The sequence below is a fragment of the Hylobates moloch genome, unplaced genomic scaffold (genome assembly GCF_009828535.3).
Source record: "Hylobates moloch isolate HMO894 unplaced genomic scaffold, HMol_V3 SCAFFOLD_15, whole genome shotgun sequence".
NCBI lineage: Eukaryota > Metazoa > Chordata > Mammalia > Primates > Hylobatidae > Hylobates > Hylobates moloch.
This window is the reverse complement of record NW_026652290.1, coordinates 34,353,266-34,380,059: the sequence shown is the minus strand read 5'-3', so window position 1 is coordinate 34,380,059 and position 26,794 is coordinate 34,353,266. Positions and strand designations below refer to the sequence as shown.

General features: G+C 42.0%; 2 protein-coding genes and 1 long non-coding RNA gene across 6 annotated transcripts in view; 1 reads left to right on the top strand and 2 right to left on the bottom strand.

Annotated features, from left to right (window-relative positions):
* The window catches only part of LIMS1 (LIM zinc finger domain containing 1), a 153,152-nt gene extending 146,742 nt beyond the window's left edge, over positions 1-6,410 (bottom strand). For both annotated transcript variants that reach the window (XM_032177730.2, XM_032177729.2), the window contains exon 1: positions 6,273-6,410. In XM_032177730.2, coding sequence (XP_032033621.1) covers positions 6,273-6,304 — 32 coding nt within the window. In that variant the 5' untranslated portion in view covers positions 6,305-6,410. The remainder of the gene's footprint in view (positions 1-6,272) is intronic.
* A 239-nt stretch (positions 6,411-6,649) lies between these two features.
* On the top strand, positions 6,650-25,124 carry LOC116483974 (uncharacterized). The gene is made up of 3 exons (XR_004252407.1): positions 6,650-7,034; positions 20,627-20,709; positions 25,038-25,124. It is a non-coding gene; the product is annotated as an uncharacterized LOC116483974 (long non-coding RNA).
* GCC2 (GRIP and coiled-coil domain containing 2) overlaps positions 23,277-26,794 on the bottom strand; it is a 63,409-nt gene continuing 59,891 nt past the window's right edge. For all 3 annotated transcript variants that reach the window (XM_058429175.1, XM_032178556.2, XM_058429174.1), the window contains exon 23: positions 23,277-25,099. In XM_058429175.1, the coding sequence (XP_058285158.1) occupies positions 25,029-25,099 (71 nt within the window). In that variant the 3' untranslated portion in view covers positions 23,277-25,028. The remainder of the gene's footprint in view (positions 25,100-26,794) is intronic.

Below are 26,794 nucleotides of genomic sequence, written 5' to 3'. Positions count from 1 at the left end.
GGTGTTGTGGCAGGTGCCTGTAGTCTCAGCTACTCGAGAAGCTGAGGCAGGAGAATGGCATGAACCCAGGAGGCGGAGCTTGCAGTGAGCTGAGATGGCGCCACTGCACTCCAGCCTGGGCAACAAAGCAAGACTCCATCTCAAAAAAAAAAAAAAAAAAAAAAAAGAATCTGTACTTTATCAACATTTAAATGAAAATTAGAAACATTCACAAAACATTATTTGTTCCACTTCAAACAATATGTGCCTGGATTTTTTTTTCCAACCAGTTGGAATAAGTTTACAGTCCACAGGGCACTGGCTCTGCATTCTCTCAAGTCTTTCTCAGCCTTACTACTGTCATCTTATGTTCATTTGAAAGATTTTCAGAACCAGGGTGAAAAGGAAATCAGTAAGAAAGGAGTGAAAAAAGAAAACGATGGATTCAAGAGAAAATTCGAAGGTAAGAACTCAGCAAGAAGGTGGTTATAGGGAGGGAAGGACAGGAAGAAACAAAAGCAACCATGTTAGGTGCCATTAGCAGCAGTATAAGTCCAGGGGAAAAGAACCAGGATGATGGGAAACGATGACTTCATTGAGCATCTACTATGTTCCTGGCATGGTGTTAAATAGTTTAAAAATGAAAACATACACATGATTTTAAAAATCAAAACAGTACAAAAAGCTACACAACAAAAAATTTCCCTCTCATCCTGGATTCTCAGGTGCCTAGACTCCCTCTCCAGAAGCAACAATCACTAAAAATTTCATCTGTATCCTTTCAGAAATATTTGCATTTGCCTTCATATTTAGTTATCACAACAACCTCTGAGATAGGTGGGATTACTTTATAAATTAAGAATCTGAGGCTTAAAGATGCTGACAGGGCCAACGTCAAAGAGCCATGAAGGGACAGAACTAGGACTAGAACACGGACCCAACCACTCATGTACACATTAACTACACTCAGAAAGCTATGAAAACTCTGGTAGCTGGGAGCAGTGGCTCACGCCTGTAATCCCAGAACTTTGAGAGGCTGAGGAGGGCGGATCACTTGAGGCCAGGAATTCAAGACTAGGCTGGGCAACATGGGGAAACCCTGTCACTACAAAAAATACAAAATATTAGCCGGGCATAGTGGCATGCACCTGTTGTCCCAGCTATTCGGAAGGCTAAGGTGAAAGGATCACCTGACCCCAGGAGGTTGAGGCTTAAGTGAGCCATGACTGCACCACTTTACTCCAGCCTGGGTGACAGAGTGAGACCTTGTCTCAAAAACAAAACAAAACAAAAAACACTCTGGCAGAAATGTTCAAAGTGTTTGTAATAATTAAAAAATAGAACCCAAATAACCACTAGTCAAGGACTGGATGTATAAATCATATCACATGTACACTGTGAAATACTATGCAGCCATTAAAACTAAGGTTAAAAAACATAAGGTAAACTCAGACACACCACTCTAAGACAGCTTGCTGAAGTAAAAAAGCAATTGCAAGAAATGGGGAGTTGGTATTTACTGGACACAGAGTTTCAGTGTGGGAAGATGAAAAAGTTCTCGGAAGGAAGGGTAGTGATGGTTGCACAGCAACGTGAATGTACATAATGCCACAGAACTGTACACTTAAAAATGGTTAAAATAGTAAATTTCGTTTTGCATATTTTCCTGTAACTTTTTTAATACTATAAAAAGCAATTGCAGAATAGTACGACTATGATTCCATTTTTGTAGAAAGGGAAAGTATGTGTCAACATTATTTGTAAATGCATGTTGTCTGTTATCTTGCTTTCCCTTGCCTGCTACTCAGGCATCCTGAAAGCCCTGGACTCCTGGTGTGCTGATGCTGCGTCCCGTGCCTCCCACTGCCAAGCACATACTCCCAGCAGCTGAACTACTGCCTTCAGCTTTCTTCCTACCTCTCGCAGAATGCACTCTTCAGCCCTTGCTTTATCTGCAGCTGCCCTGCCCCACTGTTAAATGTCATTGAAGACTCATCAAGCTCCAAAACATGCTCCAACGTGAAAAAAGATGCAGGAAAATGACTCCCTTACTCATCCCTGCAGTAAGCTCCAGGGTGGAAATGTGTGATATGATCAAATAAAAGAGATGAGATTATATCAGAAAGAGGGAAAAGAAAACCTCTGTTGCTGAAGAATGCACAGTATATGGCAACAGGTAGTGCAGCTCCTGCTTCTCAAGTGTCTTAAAGTTTTTGGAAGACAATGTGGCAACAGTCCAGCATATAATGTAGACGACATCCCTGTGGGTGGAAAACCACAGCTTAAAGTGTAGTTACGAGAACTATAAAACTGACAAAATGGTTTGGGATGTTTTTCCTTCTATTTAAGTGCAAACCTAGGTAAGAACATGACCTATACTGAGGTTTATTTGTTTAAATGATTATCCAAAGAGCAAACAACATTATTGAAAATAGAGGCTTTCAGAGTAAAGCTCCGCTCTCCTGTTACTGATCTGCTGTAGCTATGGAAGTTTCTCAGACCCAGTGGAGGGGCTCCAAGGTCCCCCTCTCTAGGAGGAAAGGAAAGCCTACTTGTTGTACTCACATTTAGCAAAGGAAAGAACTGCCCAGGAGACAGGTCAAGGGGCTACAGCAAAGGGAAAAGGGTGGGAATGATCAAATAAAATCAAGACAGCACAATCCTGATGGACAGTTTTCTCTAAGCCTGCAAGAAACGGAACCACCAAAACTGAAATGATCTTTTCTACCACCAAACTTTCCTTAGCTTTTTTAAAAATCAACAGTTCGATTTTTTCACCATACAAACAGACACAGAGCACTGAAAAGTGTGAAGACACTTAGGCCCATGGCATTTTCCCTCTTCATAATGGCACTGGCCATTTTCTTATCAGGGAAAATCCTGAAAGGCAGAAAGTTGCTTCTTCCATGGTGGTCCAAGTCTTAGTTATTACGTCCTACTAAAACTACCCAAAACTACAAGGCACACACTACCACAAACATTCAAGAGCAGTTTTAAGAGAAACCTTGTATTTGTTCCTTTTTAAATATCCCCAGTACCTGCATATCCCTCATCATTTAGGATTATGTCTTTAACAGTGGTTCTTAAAGCATGGCCTTCAGAAGTTCAATTTTAGTTGTAACATTTGGCACGCCACTAACAGTTTTGAGGTGTGAGGTGAGTCTTAATAAAATGTTAAAAAATGTGAATTTATTTGTATAAAAAGTATGATGAAAGTACAATTTAAAAGAAAGTAGTTTGTTTTTTTTTTTGAGACAGAGTCTTGTGATCATGCCATTGCATCCCAGCCTGGGTGGCAAAGTGAGACCCTGTTAAAAAAAAAAAAAAGATAAAAATTTTTCATTGAAAAAAATTCAGATCACACAGAAAAATATAAAGAACAGGTAATTATAGGTAATTATTACTCATAAGCTGGTCTTTCAGACATAACCACTGTTAATATATTGCTGTATAGTGTTCTTCACTTTTTCTCCTATGGATGTGTACACATTATATATATTCTAGAAAAATAGGGTTTTCCTATTACTCATTAGTATCCTCCTTTTTCCATGTCAGTAAACGCTAACCTAATTATCATCATTGTTAAAGCTGCATAATATTCCGTTGTACTAAGAGATACTGTACTTTTAGTCCCCACTGATGGACATTTAAGTTATAAAGGCTGTGATGAACATCCTAATGTATACATTTTCGTGTGCTTATCCAGTTATCCTTTAGATAAATTCCAATAAATGGAATTGCTAGAAAAAAAATAAATAAATAAAGTATGGCCTTGAACCCCTGAGGGTCTCCAAGACCTTTTTAAGGGGTCTGAGAGATCAAAACTATTTTCATCATACTAAGATATTCCTAAGAAGTCACTGTAGCATTGTGCACTGTGTTGACACACAGGTAGTGCAAAAACAACAGTCGGTACAACTGCTGGCCGCTTAGCACTAAAGAGGGCCATGGTAGTGTCCCTGAATTCTTTACCTCTATGTACTCACAGAAAAATAATGTCAATTTCACTTTTTAAGTGAAATGGTACAGTCATGCTGGGAAAAAAACTGTCAGTTTCTCAAAAAACTAAACATACAATTTCTGTACAACCTGACAATTGCACACTCTTGGACATTTATCCCAGAAAAGGAAAACTTACATTCACATAAAACCTAGACAGGTCGAGCACAGTGGCTCCAAAATTCCAGCACTTTGGGAGGCTGAGGTGGGTGGATTGCTGGAACCCAGGAGTTTGGAACCCCTAGACTAGCCTGGACAATATGGCGAAACCCTGTCTCTACCAAAAAAATACAAACAACAACAAACAGCTGTCTATTTGTTCGTAGTGGCTTTCTTAATAGCCCAAAACTAACAGCCTGAATGTCCTTCAACATGTGAACAGTTAAACTGCTGTACATCCATACCATGGAGCACTACTGAGCAACAAAAAGGAACAAACTATGACATGCACAGCAAATAGTGTATGATTCCACTTACATGAGATATGAGGTACCAGCAGTAGTCAAAGTCATAGACAGAAATTAGAACGATGGCTGCCAGGGACTGGCGGGAGGAGGGGAATGGAGAGTTAATGTTTAATAGGTATAGAGTTTCAGTTTTGTAAGATAAAGATTTCTGGACATGTATGATAGTTATGGATGCACAATAATTTGAATGAACTTATTACTCTCCCTCCCAAAAGTAAATTACTAATGGTAAATTCAGGATGGTAAGGGGATAGGATGGGGAGAGACACTGGACCAGAGAGGTTTGAAGGTCTTAAAAGGAAACTATTATCTCCTTTATTACACTACATATCCGTTATTCTTAATATCTCGCAAATACTTTAAATTTTATATCAACTTACTAGTCAATACTTTTTTTTAAGGAAAAAAGTCCATGATGAAGGAGTACAAATTATTGTTATCAAAACTTGAGCTTTGACTCTTTTTTGTTACTTGTGACCAAATGGCAGGTGTGCACTTCTTGTAATAGAGCGATGAGCTGAATTAACTTGCTTGTGTCATGAAATACCATTTTTACGGGAAAGAACAACTGACTAACTAGGGTTATTTAAACCTGTATTGCCAGACATTTCCTTGAAATTGAACGAAGTGAGTCTGTCACTTTGAGGAAAACAACTGGAAATATTTTGTTTCCAATGATAAAAAGCAAGCTTTCAACAGAAAATTCAAATTTTGGAAAACTTGTAAACACCACTTTGTATCCGATGGATTTTAACATAAAGACTTTCCTAATGAAATCAATAGTGATGGTAACGAATGTTATTCGGCGCTATTAATGAAATGTGTCAGCTTGGGATCTGCCAAACTCAGTGAGCCAATATTTTCCAAACGACAAATACATGGTGTTACAATGGGTAACAGCTGCATTCAAACTGCAAGACAGACCAAGGAATTTTAACGTAACTGTGTGCAAAGGCCACTGACAGGAGCTTCAGCTGCATTCGAACTGCAAGACAGACCAAGGAATTTTAACGAAACTGTGTGAAAAGTCCACTGACAGTAGCTTCAGATTCCACGTCCAAACCAGCCTTTGAGAAACCTCCACTTACGTAGTTTTGGTGTAGTAATAAAGAATACCCATAATTATCTGAAACAGCTATTAAGACGGTACGCGCTTTTCCAACTACAATCTGTGTAAGATTAGATTTTCTTCATATGAAAACATACTGCAACAGACTGAACTGCAAAGCAGATGGGAGAACGCAGTTGTCCCTACTAAGTCAGACAACTCAAGAGATTCGCAAACTGTAAAGGACGCCAGTCGTCCCACGAACTCTTGTTTTAGCAAAACCCTATGCAGCATAAAAATGTGGTATGTACGTTAACATACCACGGATTTATTCAATGAGTTAATAGTAACTTCAGTGTCTCGGTTTTCCTTTCTAGTACAGTCTATGGAGATAGCCACCCTTGCAGGTCCTCTAGTCCCAAGAAGGGTCCTGAGACCAAGACATCTGCGACCCGCTGATCCCTACTGTTAGAAGATAAATGATTAGCTCGACAAATACTGATTTGTCTTAAGGAACTCTCGGCGCAGCGGGGCGGCGTCAGCGCCTGTGCCACCGTGGACACCCGGGAATGAACAGCAGCCGTCTCCTCCGCGGGCCCGCACGCAGCCACGCCGCCACCCGAGCGCTGGGGGGTCCAGGCTCCAGGCCGCCCGGGAGAGGCCGCAGGGAGGCCGCGGGGAAAACCCGGCCGCCCGCCCGCGTCAGGCCCGGCCCGGCCCGAAGGCCCGCCGGGAGCTGCAGGGCGGACGTGGCGGGCGCCGCGCGGCGCGGCCGGTACCTGTGGGTCATCCCGGCCGCCACGCCCAGCATCTTTCCGCTTTCGGCCGCCGCCGTCTCTCAGCCCCTCGTCTCCCGGCGCTGCTCCAGCTGCGTCCTAGTCCCTCGCCGCCGCGGCCGACTACTGGCGGGCCCGGAGCAGGAAGGGGAGGAGGGCCAGGGGCGGGCCGCGCGGGAGCGCGCTAGGCGGGGGAAGGCGAGGCGGGCCGCGCGGGAAGGCGGGGAGGGGCGGGAGTGTCCGGGCGAGGAGGGGCGGGGACTGGCGGGGCAGGCGCGGGAGGGCGAGGACTGGAGAGGTGGGCGCGGGGGGGTGGCGGGGCGTTGCGGCGCGGGGCCCGCGTCAGACCCCGCCCCAACCCGTGGTTCGGGCCCGCCCCCATCTCAGCACCCCAGGCTAGTCTGGGAGGCCGGCGCAAAGGCCGCGGGTGGCGGGGGTGGGGGCTCCTTGGGAGCCCACCGAGTGCGGCGGCGGCTCGGGGCCGATTTCCCTACAACAAGGATGGCGGTGAGGGGCGCAGGGAGCGGGTCCGGCTCTCCTTGCCTCAAAGCTCCTCTGATTCCACTCGCGTGGCTGCGCTGCCCTGGCAGCGGCCTCGGTCCCGGGGGTGGGAGCTCCACAGGGTTCCGCCCCGTCCTGGCAACGACGCCTGAGGGGACTCTGTGCTAAGACTCTGTTGGGCAGGCCGGGCTTCCGGGAGGGCCTGGTCTGGATCGGCCACCGCTGGGTGCCTGAGCTCCGCACGGAGCCTGCAGGCTTTAACTTGTGAGTAAAGAAAAGTTAACCTTTCTTGGAGAGACTCCAGTCTTGCCTCTGCATCCTATTCTTCGTTGCTGGCTCTCGTTGTCTTCACCCATTCCATCTATCAAAACCTGAAATTTCGGGGCCTGCGCAGTGGCTCACACCTGTAATCCCAGCACTTTGGGAGGCTGAGGCAGGCGGATCACCTGAGGTCAGGAGTTCGAGACCAGCCTGACCAACATGGAGAAACCCCGTCTCTACTAAAAATACAAAATTATCCGGGCGTGGTGGTGGCGCATGCCTGTAATCCCAGCTACTCGGGAGGCTGAGGCAGGAGAATCGCTTGAACTTGCGAGGCGGAGGTTGCGGTGAGCTGGGAGATCGCGCCACTGCACTCCAGCCTAGGTAACAGGAGCGAAACTCTGTCCCCCACCCCCAAAAAAGTGAAATCTCCAAAGGATCTAGTAGATGAGACAGGTTATTCATCCTGAGCATAAATGATCTCTCTCAGGGTACCTGATTCTGTAACGATACCTATTCTCTAGTAATAGAATGAAAACTTTGGTCTCCTGCCAGTCGAGGCATGTGGGAGGAAAACACTGGATCTATTTGATGTCCTCACATGAAAGTAAATTCCAAACAAAGCAAATAGTTAAATATTCAAAAAAAAAAAAAAGAGAGAGAGAGAGAGCTTTTGAAAATACCAGAAGAAAACAAGGGAAAAAAAACTAAGGTTGGAGTGGTGAGAGACTTTTCAAAGAGCATATAAACCATAAAATTAAAAATTGATAAATGTAGGCCGGGCACAGTGACACGCGTGTAAACCCAGCACTTTGAGAGGCTGAGGTGGGTGGATCACCTGAGGTCAGGAGTTTGAGACCAGCTTGACCAACATGGTGAAACCCCGTCTCTACTAAAAATGCAAAAATTTCACCCGGTATGGTGGTGGTTTCCTGTAATCCCAGCTACTTGGGAGGCTGAGGCAGGAGAATTACTTGAACCTGGGAGACAGAGGTTGCAGTGAGCCGAGATCGCACCATTGCACTCCAGCCTGGGCGACAGAGTGAGACTCTGTCTCTAAATAAATAACTAAAAATTGATAAATGTAACTACATAGAAATGTAAATTTTCTGCATAGCAAATAAATATAACAAACCCCAACCAAGAAAAATATTTGTAAAATGTATGACAAAAAGTTCTAATTACTAAAAAAAAAATTAGTATAAAAATGTTCAACTCAGAGAAAAACAGGTTTCTACAGAAAAATACAAATGATTTCTTAAAGTACAAGAATCTAATACCATAAAACAAAAATAAAATACGATTTTTCACAAATGCAAACATGAAAAGTTTGACTATATATATATTTTTTTAGTTGGAATAGGATTTTATTTTATTTTATTTTATTTTTATTTTATTTTTCCATCCTTGGTGGTGTGTTCTTTTTTTTTATTTATTTATTTTTTATTATTATACTTTAGGTTTTAGGGTACATGTGCACAATGTGCAGGTTTGTTACATATGTATCCATGTGCCACATTGTTTTGCTGCACCCATTAACTCGTCATTTAGCATTAGGCCCCCCCCCCACCCCACAAATCGATGTGATGTTCCCTTCTGTGTCCATGATTCTCATTATTCAACCACCTATGATGAGAACTTTGTGATAGTTTACTGAGAATGATGTTTTCCAGTTTCATCCATGTCCCTACAAAGGACATGAACTCATCATTTTTTATGGCTGCATAGTATTCCATGGTGTATATGTGCCACATTTTCTTAATCCAGTCTATCGTTGTTGGACATTTGGGTTGGTTCCAACTCTTTGCTCTTGTGAATAGTGCCACAATAAACATACGTGTGCATGTGTCTTTATAGCAGCATGATTTATAGTCCTTTGGGTATATACCCAGTAATGGGATGGCTGGGTCAAATGGTATTTCTAGTTCTAGATCCCTGAGGAATCGCCACACTGACTTCCACAATGGTTGAACTAGTTTACAGTCCCACCAACAGTGTAAAAGTGTTCCTATTTCTCCACATCCTCTCCAGCACCTGTTGTTTCCTGACTTTTTAATGATGGCCATTCTAACTGGTTGGTGTGAGATGGTATCTCACTGTGCTTTTGATTTGCATTTCTCTGATGGCCAGTGATGATGAGCATTTTTTCATGTGTTTTTTGGCTGCATAAATGTCTTCTTTTGAGAAGTGTCTGTTCATGTCCTTCGCCCACTTTTTGACGGGGTTGTTTGTTTTTTTCTTGTAAATTTGTTTGAGTTCATTGTAGATTCTGGATATTAGCCCTTTGTCAGATAAGTAGGTTGCAAAAATTTTCTCCCATTCTGTAGGTTGCCTGTTCACTCTGATGGTAGTTTCTTTTGCTGTGCAGAAGCTCTTTAGTTTAATTAGATCCCATTTGTCAATTTTGGCTTTTGTTGCCATTGCTTTTGGTGTTTTAGACATGAAGTCCTTGCCCACGCCTATGTCCTGAATGGTATTGCCTAGGTTTTCTTGTAGGATTTTAATGGTTTTAGGTCTAACATTTAAGTCTTTAATCCATCTTGAATTAATTTTTGTATAAGGTGTAAGGAAGGGATCCAGTTTCAGCTTTCTACATATGGCTAGCCAGTTTTCCCAGCACCATTTATTAAATAGGGAATCCTTTCCCCATTTCTTGTTTTTGTCAGGTTTGTCAAAGATCAGATAGTTGTAGATATGCAGCATCATTTCTAAGGGTTCTGTTCTGTTCCATTGATCTATGTCTCTGTTGTGGTACCAGTACCATGCTGTTTTGGTTACTGTAGCCTTGTAGTATAGTTTGAAGTCAGGTAGTGTGATGCCTCCAGCTTTTTCTTTTGGCTTAGGATTGACTTGGCGATGCGGGCTCTTTTTTTGGTTCCATATGAACTTTCAAGTAGTTTTTTCCAAATCTGTGAAGAAAGTCATTGGTAACTTGATGGGGATGGCATTGAATCTATAAGTTACCTTGGGCAGTATGGCCATTTTCACGATATTGATTCTTCCAACCCATGAGCATGGAATGTTCTTCCATTTGTTTGTATCCTCTTTTATTTCATTGAGCAGTGGTTTGTAGTTCTCCTTGAAGAGGTCCTTCACATCCCTTGTAAGTTGGATTCCTAGGTATTTTATTCTCTTTCAAGCAATCGTGAATGGGAGTTCACTCATGATTTGGCTCTCTGTTTGTCTGTGATTGGTGTACAAGAATGCTTGTGATTTTTGTACATTGATTTTGTATCCTGAGACTTTGCTGAAGTTGCTAATCAGCTTAAGGAGATTTTGGGCTGAGACAATGGGGTTTTCTAGATATACAATCATGTCATCTGCAAACAGGGACAATTTGACTTCCTCTTTTCCTAATTGAATACCCTTTATTTCCTTCTCCTGCCTGATTGCTCTGGCCAGAACTTCCAGCACTATGTTGAAAAGGAGCGGTGAGAGAGGGCATCCCTGTCTTGTGCCAGTTTTCAGAGGGAATGCTTCCAGTTTTTGCCCATTCAGTATGATATTGGCTGTGGGTTTGTCATAGATAGCTCTTATTATTTTGAGATACATCCCATCAATACGTAATTTATTGAGAGTTTTTAACATGAAGGTTGTTGAATTTTGTCAAAGGCCTTTTCTGCATCTATTGAGATAATCATGTGGTTTTTGTCTTTGGTTCTGTTTATATGCTGGATTACATTTATTGATTTGCATATGTTGAACCAGCCTTGCATCCCAGGGATGAAGCCCACTTGATCATGGTGGATAAGCTTTTTGATGTGCTGCTGGATTCGGTTTGCCAGTATTTTATTGAGGATTTTTGCATCAATGTTCATCAAGGATATTGGTCTGAAATTCTCTTTTTTGGTTATGTCTCTGCCAGGCTTTGGTATCAGGACGATGCTGGCTTCATAAAATGTGTTAGGGAGGATTCCTTCTTTTTCTAAAGATTGGAATAGTTTCAGAAGGAATGGTACCAGTTCCTCCTTGTACCTCTGGTAGAATTCGGCTGTGAATCCATCAGGTCCTGGACTCTTTTTGGTTGGTAAGCTATTGATTATTGCCACAATTTCAGAACCTGTTATTGGTCTATTCAGAGATTCAACTTCTTCCTGGTTTAGTCTTGGGAGGGTGTATTTGTCGAGGAAATTATCCATTTCTTCTAGATTTTCTAGTTGATTTGCATAGAGGTGTTTGTAGTATTCTCTGATGGTAGATTGTATTTCTGTGGGATCGGTGGTGATATCCCCTTTTTCATTTTTTATTGCATCTATTTGATTCTTCTCTCTTTTCTTCTTTATTAGTCTTGCTAGCGGTCTATCAATTTTGTTGATCTTTTCAAAAAACCAGCTCCTGGATTCATTAATTTTTTGAAGGGTTTTTTGTGTCTCTATTTCCTTCAGTTCTGCTCTGATTTTAGTTATTTCTAGCCTTCTGCTAGCTTTTGAGTGTGTTTGCTCTTGCTTTTCTAGTTCTTTTAATTGTGATGTTAGGGTGTCAATTTTGGATCTTTCCTGCTTTCTCTTGTGGGCATTTAGTGCTATAAATTTTCCTCTACACACTGCTTTGAATGTGTCCCAGAGATTCTGGTATGTTGTGTCTTTGTTCTCGTTGGTTTCAAAGAACATGTTTATTTCTGCCTTCATTTTATTATGTACCCAATAGTCATTCAGGAGCAGGTTGTTTAGTTTCCATGTAGTTGAGCGGTTTTGAGTGAGTTTCTTAATCCTGAGTTGTAGTTTGATTGCACTGTGGTCTGAGAGACAGTTTGTTATAATTTCTGTTCTTTTACATTTGCTGAGGAGAGCTTTACTTCCAACTATGTGGTCAATTTTGGAATAGGTGTGGTGTGGTGCTGAAAAAAATGTATATTCTGTTGATTTGGGGTGGAGAGTTCTGTAGATGTCTATTAGGTCCACTTTGTGCAGAGCTGAGTTCAATTCCTGGATATCCTTGTTAACTTTGTGTCTCGTTGATCTGTCTAATGTTGACAGTGGGGTGTTAAAATCTCTCATTATTATTGTGTGGGAGTTTAAGTCCCTTTGTAGGTCACTCAGGACTTGCTCTATGAATCTGGGTGCTCCTGTATTGGGTACATATATATTTAGGATAGTTAGCTCTTCTTGTTGAATTGATCCCTTTACTATTATGTAATGGCCTTCTTTGTCTCTTTTGATGTTTGTTGGTTTAAAGTCTATTTTATCAGAGACTAGGATTGCAACCCCTGCCTTTTTTTGTTTTCCATTTGCTTGATAGATCTTCCTCCATCCCTTTATTTTGATTCTATGTGTGTCTCTGCACGTGAGATGGGTTTCCTGAATACACTGATGGGTCCTGACTCCTTATCCAGTTTGCCAGTCCGTGTCTTTTAATTGGAGCATTTAGCCCATTTACATTTAAAGTTAATATTGTTATGTGTGAATCTGATCCTGTCATTATGATGTTAGTTGGTTATTTTGCTCGTTAGTTGATGCAGTTTCTTCCTAGCCTCGATGGTCTTTACAATTTGGCATGTTTTTGCAGGGGCTGGTATCGGTTGTTCCTTTCCATGTTTAGTGCTTCCTTCAGGAGCTCTTTTAGGGCAGTCCTGGTGGTGACAAAATCACTCAGCGTTTGCTTGTCTGTAAAGTATTTTATTTCTCCTTCACTTATGAAGCTTAGTTTGGCTGGTTATGAAATTCTTGGTTGAAAATTCTTTTCTTTAAGAATGTTGAATATCGGCCCCCACTCTCTTCTGGCTTGTAGAGTTTCTGCCGAGAGATCAGCTGTTAGTCTGATGGGCTTCCCTTTGTGGGTAACCCGACCTTTCTCTCTGGCTGCCCTTAACATTTTTTCCTTCATTTCAACTTTGGTGAATCTCACAATTATGTGTCTTGGAGTTGCTCTTCTCGAGGAGTATCTTTGTGGCGTTCTTTGTATTTGCTGAATCTGAATGTTGGTCTGCCTTGCTAGATTGGGGAAGTTCTCCTGGATAATATCTTGCAGAGTGTTTTCCAACTTGGTTCCATTCTCCCCATCATTTTCAGGTACACTAATCAGACGTAGGTTTGGTCTTTTCACATAGTCCCAAATTTCTTGGAGGCTTTGTTCATTTCTTTGTATTTTCTTCTCTAAACTTCCCTTCTCGCTTCATTTCATTCATTTCATCTTCCATCAGCGATACCCTTTCTTCCAGGTGTTCGCATCTGCTACCGAGACTTCTGCAATTTTCGCATAGTTCTCGAAACTTGGCTTTCAGCTCCATCAGCTCCTTTAAGCCCTTCTCTCCATTAGTTATTCTAGTTATCCATTCGTCTAATTTTTTTCAAAGTTTTTAACTTCTTTGCTATTGTTTTGAATTTCCTCCCGTAGCTCAGAGTAGTTTGATCATCTGAAGCCTTCTTCTCTCAACTCGTCAAAGTCATCCTCTGTGTAGCTTTGTTCCGTTGCTGGTGAGGAACTGCGTTCCTTTGGAGGAGGAGAGGTGCTCTGCTTTTTAGAGTTTCCAGTTTTTCTGCTCTGTTTTTTCCCCATCTTTGTGGTTTTATCTACTTTTGGTCTTTGATGGTGGTGATGTACAGATGGGTTTTTGGTGTGGATGTCCTTTCTGTTTGTTAGTTTTCCTTCTACCAGACAGGACCCTCAGCTGCAGGTCTGTTGGAGTTTACTAGAGGTCCACTCCAGACCCTGTTTGGCTGGGTGTCAGCAGCGGTGGCTGCAGAACAGCGGATTTTCGTGAGACCACAAATTCAGCTGTCTGATAGTTCCTCTGGAAGTTTTGTCTCAGAGGAGTACCCGGCTGAGTGAGGTGTCATTCTGTCCCTACTGGGGGGGGGGGGGTGCCTCACAATTAGGCTGCTCAAGGGTGAGGGACCCACTTCAGGAGGCAGTCTGTCCATTCTCAGATCTCCAGCTGTGTGCTGGGACAACCACTACTCTCTTCAAAGCTGTCAGTCAGACAGGGACATATAAGTCTGCAGAGGTTCCTTCTGAATTTTTGTTTGTCTGTGCTCTGCCCCCAGAGGTGGAGCCTACAGAGGCAGGCAGGCCTCCTTGAGCTGTGGTGGGCTCTACCCAGTTTGAGCTTCCTGGCTGCTTTGTTTACCTAAGCAAGCCTGGGCAATGGCGGGCGCCCCTCCCCCAGCCTCGCTGCCACCTTGCAGTTTGATCTCAGACTGCTGTGCTAGCAATCAGGGAGACTCCGTGGGCGTAGGACCCTCCGAGCCAGGTGCGGGACACAATCTCCTAGTGTGCCGTTTTCCAGGCCCATTGGAAAAGCGCAGTATTAGGGTGGGACTGACCCGATTTTCCAGGTGCCGTCTGTTACCCCTTTCTTTAACTAGGAAAGGGAACTCCCTGACCCCTTGCGCTTCCCGAGTGAGGCAAGGCCTCGCCCTGCTTCGGCTCGTGCACAGTGCGCTTCACCAACTGTCCTGCACCCACTGTTTGGCACTCCCTAGTGAGATGAATCCGGTACCTCAAACAGAAATGCAGAAATCACCCGTCTTCTGTGTCGCTCAGGCTGGGAGCTGTAGACCAGAGCTGTTCCTATTCGGCCATCTTGGCTCCACCCCCTGACTATATATTGTTTTGATGAGGATATAGGGAAACCCTTTTTCCCCCCGCAGAGGAGGTCTCCCTATGTTACCCACACTGGTCTTGAACTCTTGGACTTCAACAATCCTTTTTAATAGCAGGGTTTACGAGTGCACTTCAGCATGCCTGGCTAATTTATTGTTGATAGGAGTATAAATCCATACACGCTTTGTAAAGAACAAGTGGGCAATAGCTATCAATGTAAAATTCAGCTCTTCTTTGGCCCAGTATATTCATATTTTGGAATTTATCTTACAAATGTATTCTTATATGTACACCAAAAGAATGTACAAATTTGGCTGGGCACGGTGGCTCACACCTGTAATCCCAGCACTTTTGGAAGTTGAAGCAGGAGGATCCCTTGAGGTTAGGAGTTCAAGATCAGCCTGGGAAGAAAAGGGAAGAACACCCCCACCTGGTCTCTACAAAAAAAAAAAATTGAAAATTAGCTGGGCATGGTGGCATGCACCTGTAGTTCCAGCCAGCTATAATTGCACCACTGCACTGCAGCCTGGGTGACACAGTGAAACCCCGATTCAAAAAAAAAAAAGAAAGAACAAATTTTAAAGATGCCTAGGGAACTATCTGTACACTAAATGATATCACTGAAATTTACTTTAAAGTGTACGGGTGGGGAATGTGGGTTGATATCTTGAAACTACCTCATAAATACATTACATTCTTTATATTAGCTTGTCTACTTTAGTGTATATTTGAAAATTTCTATAATAAAAAAATTTCTTAAAAATTGAAAACGGCCAGGCGCGGGGGCTCAGGCCTGTAATCCCAGAACTTTGGGAGGCCGAGGCAGACAGATCACGAGGTCAGGAGATTGAGACCATCCTGGCTAACACAGTGAAACCCCGTCTGTACTAAAAAAAAAAAACAAGACGTGATGATGTGCGCCTGTAGTTCCAGCTACTTGGGAGGCTGAGGCAGGAGAATGGCGTGAATCTGGGAGGTGGAGCTTATAGTAAGCCTGTAGCAGGATGAGCCACAGACAAAACTTCTCAAGACACCGAGTTAATGGCCGGGCGCGGTGGCTCACGCCTGTAATCCAGCACTTTGGGAGGCCGAGACGGGCGGATCACGAGGTCAGGAGATCGAGACCGTCCTGGCTAACACGGTGAAACCCCGTCTCTACTAAAAATACAAAAAATTAGCTGGCGCGGTGGCAGGCGCCTGTAGTCCCAGCTACTTGGGAGGCTGAGGCAGGAGAATGGCGTGAACCCGGGAGTCGGAGCTTGCAGTGAGCCGAGGTCGCGCCACTGCACTCCAGCCTGGGTGACAGGGCCCATGGTTAAGGTGTTTCCAGTGTAAGGTGACTGTTATTGCTTGTAGTTAACATATATTTGGCACCACAGGATTCATTCTGGAATTCTCCTTGGCTTATTTATAACTTTTTTCTTTTTCTAGTAGTGAGAAACCTGGCTTTCATGCAGAGTTTACAAAAGCCAATTTAAACTTTTTTTTTTTGTCATATGCAATGATTTTATTTCCTGTATTTATTTCAGAGCTTATGAATTTTTAATTATTCTAAGGGCTAACATAGAACTTTTTCATGTTTTCTACTCTTCAAGAGTAGGTAAGACTTTAGTTTTTAATTCATGAATCACATTAAAAAAGGAATCCTGTGGTTCTCTGAGAGCTGATTTGTCTTGGCAAAAGGCTTTAGAGAGCTATGAGTGGTGGCTCATGCCTGTAATCCCAGCACTTTGATCTGAGACGGGTGGATCACCTGAGGCCAGGAGTTTGAGACCAGTCTGGCCAACATGGCAAAACCCCATCTCTACTAAAAATACAAAATTAGCCAAGCATAATGGCATGCACCTGTAGTCCCAGCTACTTGGGAGGCTGAGGCAGGAGAATTGCTTGAACCTCGGAAGCAGAGGTTGTAGTGAGCCGAGATCATGCCACTGCACTCCGGCCTGGGAAACAGCGAGACTCTGTCTCAAAACAAACAAAAAACCCCCCAAAACAAAAAAATTAGACAGGCGTGGTAGCATGCACCTATAGTCCCAGCTACTTAGGAGGCTGAGGCAGGAGAATCACTTGAACCCAGGAGTTGGAGGTTGCAATGAGCAGAGATCATGCTGCTACAGTCTAGCCTGGGTGACACAGTGAGTATCCATCTCGAAAAACAACAACAACAACAACAACAAAACCAAATAAAAAAACCCAACAACAACAAAACAAGCAAACAAACAAAAAAACTAAGCAGGCTTTAGGGAAAGAGCAATCTAATCATCTGATTATATGATTGGCACTAAGATGGGAATGACTCTGGCCTACTTTCTTCAATTTGCATTTTAAAATAGGAGCTTAGTTAGCCCCCAAATAATATGTAATTGATGTATTAGGGTTGGGGAGTGAATATTTTTCGAAGCAGAAGATATTTCTCAATTCTTGCTTACTTTTAGAGGTTGAAGTTCAAGGAAGCCCCTACCTTGGCACTGTATTCCAGGGAGATATTTGGAGTTAATTTCAGGGCTTAGCAGTGACTCTTTAGAACAGCAGTATATGATTGAAATGTAATGTATTACGAATGAGATCACTACAAGTAATTTAAAAATGTGCTAGTAGTGCTTTTTTTTTTTGAGATGGAGTCTCGCTCTGAAGCCCAGGCTGGAGTGCAGTGGCACGATCTCAGCTCACTGCAAGCTCCGCCTTCTGGGTTCGCGCCATTCTCCTGCCTCAGCCTCCCTAGTAGCTGGGACTACAGGTGCCTGCCACCACGCCTGGCTAATTCTTTTTTTTTTTTTTTTGAGACGGAGTCTCGCTCTGTCGCCCAGGCTGGAGTGCAGTGGCGCAATCTCGGCTCACTGCAAGCTCTGCCTCCCAGGTTCATGCCATTCTCCTGCCTCAGCCTCTCCGAGTAACTGGGACTACAGGCGCCTGCCACCACGCCTGGCTAATTTTTTGTATTTTTAGTAGAGACAGGGTTTCACCGTGGTCTCGATCTCCTGACCTCGTGATCCGCCTGCCTTGGCCTCCCAAAGTGCTGGGATTACAAGCATGAGCCACTGCGCCCGGCCTAATTTTTTGTGTTTTCAGTAGAGATGGGGTTTCACCGTGTTAGCCAGGGTGGTCTCGATCTCCTGACCTCGTGATCTGCCCGCCTCGGCCTCCCAAAGTGCTGGGATTACAGGAGTGAGCCACCACACCCAGCCTCTAGTAGTACTTTTATCAAAAGTAAATAGAAAAATGAAATTAATTTTCACAATATATTTTATTTAAACTAATATGTTCACCATGTTAAAATTTCAACATTTAATCACTATAAAAACTACTGGTGAGGTATTTCACATTACTTTTTTCACGTAAGCCTTTGAAATCTGGTGTGTATTTTATATTTACTATACATCCTGATTTGGAATAACCACATTTCAATCTTTCAATAGCCACATGTGGCTAGTGGCTACTGTGTTAGAGCAGTTCTAGAACAAAAGAGTCCCTTCAAAAATATTTTGAAGTCATAGTCTATAAAGCAATATGAAAGCTGATCTGAACGATCTCTCCTTTTCCAGGAAAGGAAACAAAAATGAAATCCTGTTAGGGCTGCATATTTTATGGGTCCCATGAGAAATACACGTAGTCTGAAAGAATGATCTCAGTCAGAAACTCAGAATGAATCATATGAATTAAACATTGGACAATGTCCAGTGCTCAGCATGTGTTTTTGGTTTATACTAAGAGCATATTATGCCACCAAATACAGACATTTACTATTATACTTAGTGTAGGAGGTATATTGAGACATTGTTCTAGACTACAGTTCCATATTTTGTGAAAAAGTATATTGCACTTGTTTTTTTTGAGAGTGCGCCCAGGCTGGAGTGCAATGGCGTGATCTCAGCTCACTCCAGCCTCCGCCTCCCGGGTTCAAGTGATTCTCCTGCCTCAGCCTCCCTAGTAGCTGGGATTACAGGTGTGAGTCACCACGTCTGGCTAATTGTTGTATTTTTAGTAGAGACAGGGTTTCGTCATGTTGGCCAGGCTGGTCTCGAACTCCTGACCTCAGGTGATCCACCCGCCTCAGCCTCCCAAAGTATTAGGATTCCAGGCGTGATCCACTATGTCCAGCCTTATATTTCACTCTTTAGGAATTGTATCTTACTGTAATCTTAAACTACACTAAAATAAATAATGTAAACCTTTTGCCAAATTGCTCAGAGTAGGTTTCTACTTTGGTTATAAGGAATAAAATTCATGCTTTTGTGTACACACTAGACATCTAAAGCAATCAACTATAGTTAACAAGCAGTGCTCTTACCAAAAGGTAACTCTTTCCAGAATCTGGCACATCATTTAATATCAGTATGAGCATATGGTGGGCTTAATAATTGTTTTCCATGTTTATAAGTTTTCTTTAGTTTTATAAGCAGTTAAAAAGAATCCCTGTCACTGAAATACAATCTGTGGTGGGACTTCTAGCTTTTCTTGATCTTACGCTGCTAGATTTATGTCGCTGCCATAGCTATGCAATGGGTGATGTTTACACTATGCTCAAAGCAACCAGAAAAACACATCACTGAATAATACAGATATTCTGAAGTCAAGCAAGCGAGCTTTCATTAACAGATCAATTTCCTTAGAAAAGTTGATGAAACTAAAGACTGAAGTGCAAATAAAAAGCCCTCTCAAGCGGGTATGAATTTCTGGTAACTTATGGGGTAAGAAAAAGAGCAAGAAACTTGGAAGTAGGGAAGAGAAAAAAGAAAAGGAGCAAGAGGGGATAGCCAGCTTTCAAAAGAGTCTCCAATAGGAAAGCAAAATCTGTATCTAGCCAATACCAATGTGTGAAGAAAGAGTGAACATAGCAAAATTTGGAAAGGTTGCTTGAAAACCAAACAAAAAACCAAACACCTGTAATCCTAGCACTTTGGGAGGGCAAGGTAGGCGGATTGCCTGCACTCAGGAGTTCGAGACCAGCCTGGGCAACATGGTGAAACCTTGCCTCTACTAAAATCCAAAAAAAAAAAAAAATTAGCTGGGCGTGGGCTGGGCGTGGTGGCTCGCGACTGTAATCCCAGCACTTTGGGAGGCTGAGGCGGGCAGATCACGAGGTCAGGAGATCGAGACCATCCTGGCTAACACAGTGAAACTCCATCTCTACTAAAAATACAAAAAATTAGCCAGGCATGGTGGCGCATGCCTGTAATCCCAGCTACTTGGGAGGCTGAGGCTGGAGAATCACCTGAGACCCGGAGGCAGAGATTGCAGAGAGCTGAGACTATGCCAAGGCACTCCAGCCTGGGCAACAGAGCAAGACTCTCTCTCTCAAAAAAGAAAAAAAGCCTCCTTTAAAAAATGCATTTTGATGCTATAAATTTATCGGTTAATAGTTTTTGGGGCAAAAAATGTTTTCTGACATTTCAATAAGAGCTATAGATGATGTCCAGCATTAGTCATGACTCTGGACTAAGTCTGGAAATCTGGACTCTCTTCCCAGCTCTGGGAGGTACAAAGTTTTAAAAAATAAGTTAAGGTCAAAATGCTGGAAAACATTCAATTTATTTCCTGATTAACTCAATTGTTTACTCATAAACGACAGTAACACTTGGTGCTATGGGTCATGCACTGAGGTCAGAACAAGGAACAGAAAAAAATGAGGTAAACTGGTAAATCTTTTTGCAGGCTGAGAAGGGAGAGAATGCTGGCATGCCCACTCTGTGCTGGTTTTTTTTTTTTTTGAGATGGGGTCTTGCTCTGTCACCCAGGCTGGAGTGCAGTGGTGCAATCTTGGCTCATTGCAAGCTCCGCCTCCTGGGTTCACACCATTCTCCTGCCTCAGCCTCCCAAGTAGCTGGTACTACAGGCACCCACCACCACGCCTGGCTAATTTTTTGTATTTTTAGTAGACAGGGTTTCACCGTGTTAGCCAGGATGGTCCTGATCTCCTGACCTCGTGATACGCCCACCTTGGCCTCCCAAAGTGCTGGGATTACAGGCGTGAGCCACTGCGTCCAGCCCTCTGTGCTGGGTTTTATGATGTCATCCAATAACTCACAACTATGTAATTTATTTCCTTTTTACAGATAAAGAAATGGGGGCTCAGAGCAGTCAAGAAGAACATGCCCCAAGTTATTTGTCAGTGAAGCAGAAATTGTGGTGTCCTTGTGTAAGTTCACAGTTTATACTTTACCATTATACTGTGCTCCAAAATATCTGATATTTACTTTCAAAGAATGTGTAAGAAGTTTACTTGATGATGCAGAGACATTGTACAGAATCCAGTCCCTTGACTCTCAGGTCCCCAGAACACTCACTTCTCGATTTTGTTGACCTCTTATGTCAACTTAAACCTGGCACTCTCTTGGCTGGCTTTCTCTGCTCTTTCTGGGCACTCCAAAGCTACTGTACTTACATGCTACAATTCCAGTCACAGGAAGATGCTGAGTTCTTTAGTCCCAGATCCATATTCCTGAGAAAACCTAATTGCCTAGGCTCAGGTCATAACTCTGTATCTGTTTCAGTTGATTATGGCTGGGCCTACTGCCCCTCTGTATGATGGTGGGGCAAAAGTTCCCAGAGAGAGGCAGGGGTGACAGGGACTGTTGTCTCAAATGCTAGGCAGACATCTGGAGTGGTAACCACTACATCTGTTCACAGTGAGCACATCCTTGCAGGGAAACTGGGTTAATCATCTCTATTATTGAAACTCAGAGGTGTATAGTGTTTCTTCATAGGAGTTTTCTTGCCTTATTTGAGATGGGGGTCTCACTTTGTTGCCCAGGCTGGAGTGCAGTGGTGTGTGATCTTGGCTCACTGCAGCCTCCCCTCCTGAGTTCAAGTGATTCTCCTACCTCAGCCTGCTGAGTAGCTGGGACTACAGGCATAGGCCAACACACCTGGCTAATTTTTGTATTTTTAGTAAACAAGTTTTAGTAGACAAGTTTTCACCATATTGGCCAGGCTGGTCTTGGACTCCCAACCTCAGGTGATCTGCCCACCCTGGCCTCCCTAAGTGCTGGGATTACAGGTGTGAGCCATCGCACCCAGCCTATTTATAGGAATTTTCTATAGGTATATAAGTAATAATTTGAAGGTCAAAACTAGATGCCTTTTCATGTAACCGTATCTTAAATGGAACAAACATTTTCTTTCTACATAGAAATTATACATAAATAACCCAATGCTTTTTAATACCCATGAAAAACCATTAGCTCAAAGACACTTGCAAAATTGTATCAGGCTGTTTTCCTTGGTGTGTATTAAGTTTGAAGCAAAGGGGATTTTCAGATGCCAAGACAAAGTAGAAGTCTTCCACCAAGTTGAAATCATCACATTGCAATTTAATCATATGATACAACCAATTTTTTGATGTGTTATGCCATTCACCAAATACCAAAAATTTTTTAGGGGGAACTTTACATCCTCAATACTATACACTTCCAGCTATATCACCACCTAACATGGACTTTAAAAAGAATACAAAGTACAGTATGCCTTCTCAGTGCCTTTAGTAATTCAGTTACAGTTCTGCCAAACTTTCTTTAAAGGAATACAATTCTCAATCTTACACTGTTCAGAGCACAAGCATAGCTTATTGTATACAAGAGATGTGCATCAGTTCCCACTCCTCAGGGACTGTATGAATTTGGCTTTACTTTTTTTTCTTTGATGGACTCTCACTCTGTCTCCAGGCTGGAGTGCAGTGGTGTGATCTCGGCTCACTGGACTCCACCTCCTGGGTTCAAGTGATTCTCCTGCCTCAGCCTCCCAAGTAGCTAGGACTACAGGCGCACATCACCATGCCCAGCTGATTTTTTTTGTATTTTTAGTAGAGACGGGGTTTCACCATGTTGGCCAGGATGGTCTTGATCTCTTGACCTCATTATCTACCCGCTTTGGCCTCCCAAGGTGCTAGGATTACAGGCAAGAGCCACTGTGCTGGGCCAAATTTGGTTCTTAGAAACCAAGGAGTGATGTGTGCACCAGGTCCAAGGCTGAAGAGCTGCTTCTCACTAGATGCCTCTCTTGGTCTGGCTGCTGTATCCAGTCCTGTCCAGGGTTAGCTCTGTTCCTCCTTCTTGTGGCATCTGTGTTTCTCTTTCTGCCCTGTCTCTCCCCATCTCCTAGTCCAAACATCCAAATAAATTAATTACCTCCAGGAGATTGAGACCATACTGGCTAACACGGTGAAACCCCGTCTCTACTAAAAATACAACAAATTAGCCGGGCATGGTGGCAGATGCCTGTAGTCCCAGCTACTCAGGAGGCTGAGGCAGGAGAATGGCGTGAACCCGGGAGGCAGAGCTTGCTGTGAGCCGAGATCGCGCCACTGCACTCCAGCCTGGGCGACAGAGCAAGACTCTGTCTCAAAAAAAAAAAAAAAAAAAAAAAAAAAAAATTAATGACCTCTGCCCCTAACTGAACAAAGCCCTTCATCTAAGGCCAAACTTTGGTTGGCAGCCTTAGCCAGATATCTGCTTCTGGTCAAATCAATGTCTTGTCCACAGGGAGGCCCAGTGCTGTTTCTAGTTTTAGCTGGATGCAGGGTGTCAGACATGGCAGGTACCACGGTCTACCTGACCGGTATCAACAAGTTGGTCGACGTTCTCTCAACAACCTAATAGGGACCAATCATGTAAGGCCAGTAGTAAAGGAGTTTGAAGTTCTCTTTCAGAAACCAATGAACAACCCCAAAGAGACAGTGTCTAACATAAAAGAGCAGCCATAAAAATATGCAGTTAAACATATTTAATAGAAATATTAAAATAATCATTACACTTCCTCTCATTGCGGAAACCATGAAAGAATATGCCCTTTGTAATCAAAGTAATAATTTTTTATCATGCAAAAAAGTCTTTTGTTATGACATTCATAAGTAGAGACTATATTTCAAAACAAGTTTATACAGACTTCAAAAGGTCTAAAGTCAAAGAGAAAGTGAAATATATTTAAATATGATTACATTGTATGCAGCTGGCATACTCATATTCACAGTTTATAAAGTAAAAAAAACTAAACTCTTCATGTCAGCTCTGAAATAGATGCATTTTCATTAATACATTCACTAGTTAGGTCTGTTCTTCTAAGACAGGAGGAAAGACAGGATATATGAGATATTTTTGAAAGAACAAACTCAACATATCAGCAGCAAATTTCAGTTAAACTAAATTGGAAACCAATGTTCTGTGTAACCAAAGTGCAAAGTCAGTTATCCAGCTCAGAATGAAAATTAAGAGTATAAACTGAAGGCTTAAGAGAACTTCAGAGAGCATACTGTGTGATTAACACATAAATATTAAAAATTATCAAATTTTTGGAACATAATTTTGATCTAGTCATTAAAACATATGCAGAGGTGTCAAAGGCAAGTAACACTACCACCTAAGGTTATTCAGAGGAATGGTGAAGATGTAGCACGGACCTCTAAGGTGTCTTTCTAAAATCCCTTCTGATGGAAAGCTTACGGAACACTATCTGCCAAAAACACTGAAAGCACCAGTTTTATATTTAGATACAATGCTAAGTGATATAGTCACTGTTGTGATAGGTTTTTATTTGGGAAAATGGAGAGGATTCTCAAAACAGATTCATGGCTTGCATGCAGTGACACCATACCAAGAGCCTGGAGAGACACCATGAAATCACCTCAACTGAAGTGGTAGGCCCACCTATTCATAGTCAGTGTTACACTAGCCAGCTCTAGGGCTCTGAAAACATAATGAGTTTTGAGATAATATACTTTAAAGAAAAAAAAGAAGTTTATTTTAAAGCAAATAACTAAATTGTATTTTAACTTAGCATAATTAACTGCAGCATATTTACTTCATAGCCCCTTAACATGTCACTTTTACCAATAAAGCTTTTTCCTTCATATTTTAATCACAAAAATTTCTGAACAATTTATAACAATCTGTAAATCTGACCTTGCAATAGTCATAAAACGTTATTTTTATTTTATTACTATTTTTAGAGACAAGGTCTCGCTCTGTTCCCCGAGCTGGAGTGCAGTGGTACAATCACAGCTCACTAGCCTCAAGCGATTCTCCAGCCTCAGCCTCCCAAAGTAGTGGGATTACAGGCATGAATCACCACACCTGGCCTTGACACATTATTTTTAAAGCCTAAATTCCAGTTGGTATGGTACCAAAATTTAGTTTAACTTCAAAATTCACAGTACTGCCAAGAAATGGGCGGGTCCTGAGGTTCCAGAGAAGTGGGGAGTGAATTCATTCCTGGTGGTTTTATTCTGGCAGCATGCACGGGAGATCACATAAGTTAGAGGGCTGTGGCCTGGTATCAACACTTCAAGCTGTTGTACTTTTACTTCGAGTTAAAACTTTTAAAATACATCTGTCATATAGATGTACAAATATATGTAGATGCAAACATATATAAACATTTTTTGACAAAAGAATGATGGTAATATACATGAACCATTTTTGTAAATAGATTCTATTTGGTTAATAAAATATTCCTTCCATCAACCTATCGAAGTCCAGACCAACTATGAAGATAGGATGCCCATCCAGAAGAACGGGAAGCATTTTCTTCCTCACCTTTGGAAAATAAAACAAAAAAAAAGAAAAAAGAGTATTAAAATTTCTCAATGTAAAATCTGTATTTTAGAACCACTCTACAATATAAGCAAATAATGTCTTTTTTACTGATTGCATGCTTTTTTTGCGGGCGCGGGGGGGGGGGGGTTCTTTTTTTTTTTGAGACAGGGTCTTGCTCTGTCACCCAGGCTGAAGTGCAGTGGTGTGATGAGACTTCAATGCAGCCTTGATCTCCCAGGCTCAAGTGATTCTCTCACCTCAGCCTGCCAAGTAACTGGGACCACAAGGTGTGTGCCACCATGCCTGAGTAATTTTTTGGTTTTTTTGTAGAGATGTGGGTCTGTTTTCCAGGCTAGTCTCAAACTCCTGGGCTCAAGTGATGCTCCCACTTCAGCCTCACAGTGTTGGGATTACAATCACGAGCCACTGTACCCATCCATATGTCATTCTATAGACACATTACTTACTAAATTTCTCTTTCTAAAGGATATATTGAATTTCTGGTTGAGCCAACTTAACAGCTAATTTTATATTTTAGCTTTAAAACATTGATAAGCAACATGAAGCAATCTAGAACTTAACCTTTAAATGGCTTTATTAAAGAAATCCAGCTATGAAAATTATGCAGAAATGATTCTCTACAAACAATCCTACCAGCACATAAGAAATTCTTCCTCTATTCTGAAATACCATCTTCTCACAACATACTTTGATGTTATGAATCAATGTCTGTTCTTGAACATCATTTATTGTCTTTCTCTATTAAACAATTCCAAAATAAAATTTCCAGCACAACTAAATATTGTTGACAATAAGAGGATTAAAAAAAATTATTTTAAAACAGAAGCTTAAACAGAAGCTTATATACAGAAGCTTATATACAACTTAGACTCTAAAACCAATAGATCTATGGTAAACCTTAAAACTGAACCAAAACAAACAAAAACCAAAGTTTTAATCATTTAAAAATCATGTTTATTGAGGTACGACTTACTTATAGTAAAACCTGCCCTTTTCAGCGTATAGCACTGAGTCTTGACAAATGCACAGTTATGTACCACCACTGACCAAGGCCTGGCACATTTTCACCTCCTCAAAGTTCTCCCTGGCTGCTTCTCCCACTCCTTGGCAACCACTAACCTGTTTTCTGGCCTTATAGTTCTGCTTTTTTCAGAATGTCATATAAGTAGAAGCACACCGTACATAGTATTTTGAGTCTGACCTCTGTCAACTGGCATAATGCATCTGAGAATTATCCATGTTGCTGTACTGGCAGTGCATTCTTTTTTATTGCTGAGCAGTATTCAATTGCATGGCTGTCCCAGTTTGTTTATTCATTTGCCAGTTGAAGGATAACTGAGATCTTCCTCGTTTTTAGCAATTTTAAAGAAAGTTTCTATGAATAATTGTGTACAGGTTTTTAATTAAATGTTTTAGAGATATAATTCATATACCACATAATTCACCTTTTTAAAGTGCACAATTCACTGGTTTTTAATATATTCACAAGGTTTGTGTATAGGTTTTTGTGTGAATACTGGTTTTCATTCCTCTTGGATAAAGATTTAATTTGGTATTACCCTTCCAGACACCTTTCTGTGTTTTCATACATATATACGTACGACAGTTTGACCTTAGGCAGAGAAGCATTTTCAAAATTTTACATGGGGAAACTCTTTCTAGAGTTAAAGCTGT